Genomic DNA, 10735 nt, shown 5'->3' with positions numbered 1-10735 from the left:
GTGAGCCATTATTTGGACAATTATGCTTGTCGATGCTTTTGATTTGATTCACGAGGGATCAAGGTCGTGTTAAGCAATCAATTGATTTACTCTCCCTGTTTTAATGGCAGGGTGTGCCTGTAGGGACTTGATAGAGCCGCTCTCTAAAAGGAATGCATTGTACTGTCTCTTAAAATGAACTAATTGACTGGAATCACTCGGCATGAAGGGAGGTTGCAGTCAGGTCTCTGTGGTTTCCCAAAGACCAGAGGAGCTATACAAACTTCACATTTGTACTATCCACAATGATTTTCCCTTGCCTTTAGAGATCTCAAGCTTTTATATTCAGAGCCCAAAGCATTCTGGGGTTTTCTTGCCCTGCTGACTGGCGATGTGTCAGATGTCTGTTGAGTCCCGGCTATCTAACCGCTGTTCCTCTTTCCCCATCTCTCTTTTCTTTCCTCCAACAACTCAGCGGGCTTAAGAGAGATTGACAGGGACTTCAGTGGTCAATACTGGCTTATATACCTTGACATGGAGTCAGCACTTAACTTTGAGACCATGAGCAATAGATACAGCTTTAACTGTTCGTTAGATGGATGGCCATCTAACAGACAAACTGCATTTTCAAAGAAATATAATAACAAGGCTAGGAGCTGGCTTTGAGTGAAATGTCAACATGATAGCACACAATGACAGTGCTAACATGCTGATGTTTGATGGCGCTGGATAGAATCAACTTAGTTTTTAAGAATCATTTCAAGGGAGCTTGAGCGTATGCACCGCATGTAATGGCAATCCATCCAACAGCTGTTGAGACACTACACCAAAAACAGTTAGAGTCAGGTGATCACCAAACTTATTAGGATATATCATGAAAGTCTGTATCAAATTTCGTGCAAATCCCTTAGGTAGATGTTGACATATTTCACTTAATAGGTGTAAACTCTAAACCTGCTGGTGGTGCTAAATAAAAAGGATTCATACACAGACCATAAATGTCTGTACAAAAATTCAAAGCAATCAATCTGATAGTTAATGAGATATATCAGTCTGGACCACAGTGGTGGTTCCACAGACAGATTGCCCAACACTGCAATCCCTAGAGCCACAAAGCTTGTTATCGCGCCAACTTTGGTATCGGCCAATATTCACCTTATTGACTGCCATCAGCCTATTGACAAATAAGAGGACATTTACTGATGGCAGTGGCTGATGTTTTTCCATTCTGTACATCAATTTTGCACAGGCTAATACAGGGCTCAAGACTAATTCTGTCCCATCATCACAGGGACGATAAAAAACATGTTTTGGATCAGTGGCGGCTCCTGCCAAATTTCTCAGGGGGGGCAATTGTTGTGATGATGGCTGAGGTGACCCGTTCAATGGGTAAATTTGAATTAATTTGGCTCTACAATGACTGAACAATCCACTGTGGTCATCAACAGACTAATTGTCATCAGTTTGCCCACACAAATACCTTTGAATGTAAACAGAGACCTGTTTTACTATTAATCAAATAAAATTGAGTAAGGTATTCACTGAGTCACTGTCAGTCTTAATCAGAAAACATTTTATTATAGCTAAGTGGAAATTCATTTTGTGTTCTGATTAAAGAAATAAATGCAGGCATACACTACAACTTAATACAATGCACATGACATAGTATCTCTGCTCTTTGACCTGACCTGAACGTTTTTTGTTGTTGTTTTTCAGTTTCAGTTATATATTGGGGGGGACATTTTGGGCATTGGGGGCGCACGTGTCCCCCTCAATGTATATGGTGACTACGGCCCTGTCAGCATGCATAATTAGGCTACAGTTGTCTGGGTGCGCAAAGGTGAAGTGTACTGGTTTTGTCATACAAAGTTTGACGAGTGTCAACTGGACAATATGGAGATATTTGCATCTTGAAAGCTGGACTACAAATGTGGATAGACAGGGAGAAACACACGCAAGCCTAAGACGTGGTAAGATATGATATTCCTCACTATATGAAGTGACTGATAACAAGATCTGTATAATGGATTGTAAAGAAATTTGTCAGGTTTTTATTTTGTACACAATTGGTCTGTATTTATAGCGTGATGGGATGACAGCACAATGATTTGCGAATAATGTGCAAAGCTGTATGAAAGCTTTGTTATACTTAATTTTAGTGTAATTTTATCTATGGGTTTTTCACTGTGAAAACATTGGACTACCGACGAGTGCTTGGTCTTGTTGGAAAGCTCCAGTTCTGCTGTTTCACGTGTATATGTGGCTTCTCGCTATGACGCACGGTCGCGGAGAAAATCCATAGAGAAGAACAGGTGTGAATTTGGATGCACTATGCGTTGTTCGTTCCTTTATAACCTATATGGTTAAAAAACCTCTTGGATCAGCTGGAAACGTTAGCCATGTTGATCTTGAATGTGACCGCTGCGCAGTGGCGCTGCCTCATGTGATATCGGAATAATCGGAAAAATGAGTTTCCGACCGTAAAGCAATATTTCAGTGGAAATGGTTGACGACGTGTTTTTTAAACATTTTGAGTGATAAAATACAACACATCTTCTTTGTAATGTCCATGATGTCTCCACATTATGACTTAAACGCTCATGAACACACAATGAAGTAAGAATGACTTCCCGACATGGGAAATTGGACCATCCGAGGAGCACATGAATGATACTTGGTGGTTTACATATGACCAAAACACGTTGGGGCAAGCCCTCCCGGAACCCATAGAGATTGCATTGGAGTGCCTGCATTTAGAAAAAAAAGCATTTTACATGGAAGTCTATGAGAGTGAATCGGGGCGATTTCCAGCCAGGCTGATATCGCCCCAAAGGGTCGGAACGCGACTTCACACTGCATCTGATTGGATATTCAGAGGCAGGACGAGCTGTTTCAAGTGAAAATGATCAGAATAATTAATATATTGTGTGTATATATGACAATGATGATGATAATCATACATTTATCATCATCGTTTCTTTTGTGGCTCGAGGAGGGGCGGCGCCCTATCGCCCTCTATTGGCCAGCCGCCCCTGTTTTGGATGAACAGCAGTCTTCCCCAGGACATCTTTGGGATGTAAACTTGCAGTAAATGTACTATTGACGCATCAGGGAACACCCCCCGTTTTCCCCTAATGATGCTTCATGGTGAACAACAAATTCTTGTTGAAATCAGCAGGAGAGGAGCCAGTTAACTTCAGCTGTTAGTAGACGGTGGCCAGAACTAACAGCGATAAATGGATTGAGACACATTATGATACATTCTATGATGACTGCTATTCAGTAAAAAGCAAAGCCTCATACAACGGTTTGTACGATATCCTACAAATGATTCATCCATTCATTATTTCCCTAACCACTTATCCTGTTGGGGGTCGCAGGGGAGCTGGAGCCTATCCCATCTGACATTGGGCAACAGGTAGGGTACACCTTGGTTACCAGACTATCACAGGGCTGACACATAGAGACAGACAACCATTCACACTCACATTCACACCTATGGGGAATTCAGAGTCACCAATAAACCTGCATGTCTTTGGACTGTGGGAGGAAGCCAGAGTACCTGGAGGAAAGCCAGGTTCCCTCACCCAGAAGTTTGAACCCCCACACCCTGGGTTTGAACCAGGAACCATGTTGCCGTGAGGCAACAATGCTAACCACCATGCCCCACAAATGACCTTAAGTACTTCACATAGATTTACTTAATTAACGTAAAGTTACTGTGGTTATGTTTAGGAAGAGAAACATGCTGTTCACGTACCTTATAATGACTCAAAGTTCACAAGGTTCCAAACACAAGTCCCCTAAGTCCAGTGTCTTGTGACCCATCCACCATCCCAACCTGCCTTCTAACAAGGACCCCTCAGGACCAATTCCTTCTTAACTCTTGTCAGCGCATTGGTCATGTAATTGTAGCGTACCAAAATATGTGGATGATTACACTAATTACTGGCTCAGTATTACGTGGGATATATACAAATTTGTAGGACACTGTACAAACAGTGCATGAGAGCAGCCTGTAAAATGTATGTTGTAAAATTAAGTTCTTGGCAAGAAACTAAAGTTGTTGACGTTTTCACAGCAATATAAAATAGATTTTAAAGAGGGGATTGTGATATATCTTACATATTAAAAAGGCTTTTGAAGACTTTTTAAGTTCTTCTTCATGGAAGAGAAGGTTATAGTGACGGTTGTTTAATAAAATGTAATGTAGGACTGAAGTACTTTGAACAGTATTTTCCATAAAGAGGATTTCTTTGTTTCCCTGGCCCACAAGGAAGGATAAATAACAAAAACTAAACAAACAGCAACAAAAAAATCATCAGTATTGGTAAAACACTGTCATTTTAAACATTGGTGTTGTTGTTGACAAGGAATTTCACAATTGGCGTATCCCTAAAATGAACCTGTGTTTTAGTTGGCCGAGCATGGTAGAATGTTTGAGTGAAGGACCTTGTAAAATATCACAAAGGTAGCAGAAACAGTGCTGACCTAAGACCAATTATCTCAAGTCACGGTGAAGTAATGGGGCTCAACCTCTGACCCTGAATCAATATGCCTATTCGTGTAAGCTTTTAACTCTAATAGATTTCTTTTTCTCCTCTGGAATCTCCTTATGTGCAGTCTTATGTGTGCAATCTCAAATGATAATATTAGATCCCTAAGATTAATAAAATACATCACTGTTGTAACGCTCGCTCACAGATTGGTAGCTTCTGCATAGTGCTGCAAAATGTGACGATAAAAAACACGCGTGAAACCTCGAGGGGTCAAGTTGAGGGATTTATTAGAGAAGGGTGAATATAAAGGTACTGTATGCAGGGATTTCTATTCTCTGAGCAAACCACAACTAGTCAAACCTCTCTGTCTATATTTATACGCTACACAACTTCCAATCAAGGTCATCATAGTTAGTGATGTAATAATTAAATAAATTGAATTTAAAAAGGCAATACAATAGACCATAAGTGTGCTTTGGAAAAAAACACCATATGGATTATTATTATTATAATCATCAGGAACAAGGAAACTACTTGGATGCCGACACTTCCGGGTTTTTCTTTAACATAAATTATTCCTAGCACTACAGGTTACATTCAAATTGAAAAAAAATAAAAATATCAAGAGGGAGCATACCAACAGCGACATATTCCCTTTAGAATAACTCCTCTACTGAACCATTCAGGATCCCATTCAGACAGTTTAAATGTGTATACAAGCAGCCAGTCAGTAGCACGTTAAAGATATAGCTAGAATATCAACTGCCACAAATTTTTAAAATGCCACTCCTCCTTCTCTGATATGTGTTTTTTTTTTTTTTTAAACTCCCATATTTTTCAAAAGTACGTGTGTTTGTGTCACATTTTGGCTCTCACATATTAAGCTACATTAAGATTGATAAATAGTGTTGGGTGTGTGCTGGCTGCCTGCGTGCCGCGAGGCCCACAGTGTTCACAGGAGCCGTAGTGTGGCAGTTTAATATGTACTGTAGTCCTCCTGAGGTGTCACCAAGCACACACAGGGCAAACAGAGGTGGGTTAACACAATGTAAAAAGGGACTTTTTCTTCAACTTGTTGCCGTCATGTTTTGTTGTTTTTCTTGGGTAAGCATGACTTTCTTTCTTTCTTCTTTTACTTATTTTTTTTTTCTTTCTTAGAAGGAGTCCATGGCCTTGAATTCGCTGAGGGCCTGGACGGGGGAGATGTGTTTCTTCTGGGAGCCTCGTCGCACACGTGTCTGGCACTCCTCGGGCTTCTCCCTTTTTACCAGAGGCTTCTTCTCGGGGGCCTTCATGCGCCAAGATACCACGGGCGAGTTAACGGCCGCTGTTCCGTACACCTTCTGGTACTTGGTGGAGGCTACATAAGATGCCTTTACTGTCAGCACCACTGCGTTCATTAGGTTCTTGGCTGCCTGGATCAGGGAGGTGGCACTATCAAGCTACAGGGGGGGTAAAGAAAGTTGGAGAGAAACAATAAGGGTCAAGTCAAAAAAAGTTAATGTGTCTGGAAAGAGGAAAAAGTGCAACAATGCCCATGCACTCAACAAGAACATTCAGACATATTAGTTACATCCGGTACCTAGGAGGTCTGTGCCTCAACTGATAATTAAGCAGTATAAAAACATGACCCTCGCTATGTGACATCTTATTTTAGCAGTTCTTAATTAGCGGAGGCAGGGGTCAGGTGTACCTCTGTCTCCGTCTGTTTTGTTTGGCTGACATTTAAGGGTCGGCGGCCAGTGGGCCTCCTCCTACCCCACACTGAGACAAGTCAACTGCTTAGTTTTAATGAGTGTGGACTCCAGCTGGCCACCATGAAAAGGTTAAAATCTCAGCAGGGCTCGCATATATCTCATGTGAGACACACTATCATAGAATTCTAAGGAATCATGAAGAACTCTATCAACACTAGATACAAAGAAGTCTAAAGCAGAGATAAAAGTCAAGTCTGATTTTAATTAGAGGGAGAAATTGTACTAAGGCAGTTAATAAGTGAGTTCTTTACAAACAAACAGTAGGAATGCACCAATTCCACTTTTTCCTCTCCTGATAGAAAATCACATATTTTAAGCTACAGCTGGTGACTTTTATGATAATAACTTTGTCATATTTGCTGAAACTATCACTGTATTTCAAAAGAAGTACACAAGACAGATAATTTGTGAAAACGCCATGTTCTTCCTCCTCTTCATTCTGCTTGATTTGATAGAATCTACCATGGCTAACCAAGAAACAACCAATCAGAGCCAAGGAGTCTCTAACGCAGCTGTCAATCATGTCAATTACGGCTTGTGAACTGTGGTCAAACTGTCAAACTAGGCAGCACTGATCAAGTATGAATTAGGATTATGTAACTGCATTGCCTATTTCTCACCTCATGGGTGGTGCTTAGATTTTAGCTTGACTGTTTCTGACATGGCAGCCGAGTCACAAACTTTCTCATTTTACAGCTAAACAGTACACTGAAATATGTTTCTGAAACTATTTGAGGTGAGAAATAGGCAATGCAGTTACAGAATCTTGATTGACAGTTTGACCGCAGTTCATGAGCAGGGACTGACATGACTGACAGCTGCGTAAAGCCAAGTTCAGACCAAAGATTTGGGACGAGACGAAACCGTTTTAGAACGTTGCAGAGAAAAGTTGCAGTGGTGTTAACTGGCCGTCTGAGCTTGACTCAAGCTGGCTGATGATGTCACCTGCAACTCTTCTGGTTAAATCGCCGGCAGCTGGTTTTAGAATGTAAAGCACGTCACCCGTTTCTACAGCCAGTCAAAATGGCCGCAGACCGCGTCTTCGACTGCTGCTGATGCTTGTTTTGTTTCTGTTTTTCGCCGTTTCATCGCTACTACAAATGCAGCTGTAGCCAGTATCTCACTATCACTATCCTCATTCATATTTGGAGAAGCTACAAATTATATTCAGCCACAAAATAAGCCTGAAAAGCTTCAAATCAGAACAGAAGTACAGAGAGTTGTTGCATAGCGATGATACCCCATCTCATCTAGTTGCATTGGTGTAAACTGGCAGATTTTAGAACGTTGCAGAATGGCGCATTGCAAGTAGTTGCCTGTTTCAATCGTCGCCAATCTTGGGTCTGAACTGGGCTTTAGAGACTCCCCAGCTCTGATTTGTAACAAGGCAACAACAACAAGGCAATAGAGTAGGCGGAGAGGTATGATTTTTTTCACAGATGTTTTGTCTCATTTAGTGCTGTGTGAGCATAGTGACAGTTTTAAAAAATTAGACAAAACATTATCTTTTATAAAAGTTACCAACTACAGCTCTAACACTGAGTGGATCAGTCTACTCTACTACATTTCTGTCTGTCCTGGAAGAGGCATCCCCTCTCTGTTGTTCCTCCTGCCTGAGGTTTTTTCCTTTATTTCCTGACTGCTAAAGAGTTTGTTTTGTGGAGTTTTTCCTTATCTGAATTGAGGTCTAAGGATATTGTATGCTGGTGAGACTGTAAAAGCCCTCTATGGCAAAGTTGTGATGTGTGCTTTTGTGCTATATACATTAAATGAAAATATACTTTATACCCGACCAGTTTGATAAAATCAGTATCTGATATAGAAAAGCAATGCACACAGAGGGTTGTACTTATGTGCTGATCACTGGCAGTAGACTTAAAAGTAGGGCTTGAGAAGGTAACACTTCCCCCAAGAGGAGGTAATCTAGATGTTTTACTTTCCAGGAGGGATTAGTATTTGATCCACCATCTGAGTCCCCTGTCACCTCGTGGACTGAATATAGACTATGACTTGAAATATTTTCTAAAATATACCTTTGCTTATTGGATAAAGTTGTTCATGATGTTCATTTAGAGCTGATATCTTAACTTTTGCTATTTATCTATTAGAATGTTGTCAATACTTATGCATTTGAACATTTTTAAGTATAGCCCAACTAAGAAATAACATGTAAATCTGGAATCTGGTATGAAATATAGTAACTGTTGTCATTGGTTTTGGGGTAATTTGATCAGCTGTAGCTCCTGTCACTGTTTGTTTAAAGGTTTTGATTCATGGAAGGCCTCTTGATTGTTTTTGCTCACCTTAATGATGTGACATGATTATCTAGTCTCTATCACATGTGTGACTAGGGTGTGACCATTTCAAGGAGTCTTTAGGTTGCTATGAAACAGTGTTGTTCCACTTGGACTTCAGGTCCAGCCACTACTGAATAAAAACAGCATATGAATCGCTGCACTTCACTCCTCCTGAACTAAAATAAACATTTTAGGAATTGCTGAAAATAGTCTTAGGACCTTGCTGTGTTGTAGAATAAAGAGACTCAAAACACAAAGGATTGGACATTTGAGGGCTCAAAGGTAGGTTGTTCCCTTCAACAAGGTACAAACATGATGTAAGAAATAAAGAAAGGCAGAAAGAAAGCCCACTGCAGATCGCAGCAGTCAAAGAAAGAATTGGACCCTGCCGGGAAACTCCAGAGTATGTAACACTTATTTTATTACCGTAAGTAAGCTTGTTCAAGCTAACAGTTGCTAGGCAACATTTTTAGCTTGTTCGAGCTAATGATCGCTGGAAAACAGCCTAGAAAACAGAGAAATGTTTGTGTTGGGGTGTGCTGTGTGTCTGTTTTGTCATTTTCATTCTCCAAAAGATTGCGAAAATTACCAATAGTGAAATAAGCACTATGGAGCCTATTTCCAGATGGTGTCCAGTCTTTTTGTTTGACTGGTGCAATTCACGCTGCTTTGCACTGGTTCATTTCTTTAAGGAAGCGGTAGACTTGTATTTCTAACATGAAGTTTTTACCTCGTTGAAGGGAACTACCTATTATTGGTCAGCAAGGTCTTAAAACTAATGTCACCATTTTTCAGTTCAAGAGGACTAAAATGTAGCCCTTCATATGCTGTTTATGTGTAGTAGTGGCTGGACTAGAAGGACTTTGACTTCAGCTAAATGATCCAACATGTTTCTGGCCAAATGTATGATATGTGAGGAGAAGCAACTGTTGTCTGAGCTGGTTGATTGAATAACAGGAAAACAGCAGCTTAAGTGACAGGAAACACCTTTTCATTTGTATTGGAAAGCTGTAGGTGTGTCAACTGATACTGCTTGTTTGTCAGACACTATAAATGATCACTAAATACTAATTTGTTGGCTTTTCTCGCGAGTAAACCCTCAAATGATCAATCCTGTGTGTTTTGAGTCTCTTTATTTTACAACGTAATCGGCGATGAGGACGGCAGAACGGGATCATGGGCTGCATGGGTGTGACGTTTTGTCGTGTTATACATGCAACCCACTGTCAGGAGATTTAAAAAGTAGCTGATAGCAGTTAGCAGCTAACTCAGAGAAGAATATCAGTGGCTGAAAATGTTTTGAAAAAACAATGAGGTCTAGGAGCTCCTTACCTTCTGACAAAAGAACAAGAAAGGCGTCCATTTAACAGGAACGGTAAATAATTGTTACGTTATGCCATTGTTCTTTTTTTTAATGTGTCACACTAGAGGCTAATGCTGTTGTGGTACATGTCACGCCTCTTTTGTTTCCACTATGCCAGCACGCTTTCTAAAATTACACACTGGAGTCACTTTACCGTCATGTGGTTCTGTGTGAAAATGCAAAGGCGGCGTAAGGGCATGACTTTGAAGTGGCTCTATAGCGCAATCTCTCTGTATAAAGGGCTAATAACAACAATAACAATAACAACAAAAATTGCACATGAAACAAACCACATAACATACATGTCCACAGGCACACACACACACACCTGCATACATACTGATCAGTACAGACAAGTCATTACATTTAAGAACCAATTACAGGTCACCACATAATTGTTTTGAAGCTACACAATAAACTGTCTTTAAAGAAAAGTTTAATTTCAAAGGAAAACCGTCTCACATCTCCAACTGCCTACTGCTTGAAAACATGTATTGAAAAACTTTCTCTTTATTTGAGTATTTATTAGCTTTATAAAGAGATGAAATCCTTTTTACACGATAAAGTGTTTCCTTTTCAGGTGGATTTGTTATATTTTGCTAAAAGAGTTGAAAGGAGACTTGAATTATCATGAGGATCATTCTGGTCAAAATAATATATATATATATATTTTTTTTAAATCAAAATGAAAGCTTTGAAATGGAGACTATCAGGCACATTTATTAGTTAAGTTAAATGTGAAATGCAAGCGGTATGGGATAATTGGCTGATTTTAGTTTGACCAGTGATAATAGGGTTCATGAGGCATGAAAAACACAAATGGAAAAAAAGCCTGCATCT

The 10735-nt window shown here is 40.1% G+C and overlaps 1 protein-coding gene across 2 annotated transcripts in view; it reads right to left on the bottom strand.

The window, feature by feature from the left end:
* Positions 1 to 5614: 5614 nt before the first annotated feature.
* ctnna2 (catenin (cadherin-associated protein), alpha 2) overlaps positions 5615 to 10735 on the bottom strand; it is a 512716-nt gene continuing 507595 nt past the window's right edge. For both annotated transcript variants that reach the window (XM_050043846.1, XM_050043847.1), the window contains one exon: positions 5615 to 5920. In XM_050043846.1, the coding sequence (XP_049899803.1) occupies positions 5633 to 5920 (288 nt within the window). In that variant the 3' untranslated portion in view covers positions 5615 to 5632. The remainder of the gene's footprint in view (positions 5921 to 10735) is intronic.

Source organism: Epinephelus moara, chromosome 5, assembly GCF_006386435.1.
Source record: "Epinephelus moara isolate mb chromosome 5, YSFRI_EMoa_1.0, whole genome shotgun sequence".
Lineage (NCBI taxonomy): Eukaryota > Metazoa > Chordata > Actinopteri > Perciformes > Serranidae > Epinephelus > Epinephelus moara.
The sequence above is the reverse complement of the archived record's forward strand: the minus strand, read 5'-3'. Positions and strand labels throughout refer to the sequence as shown.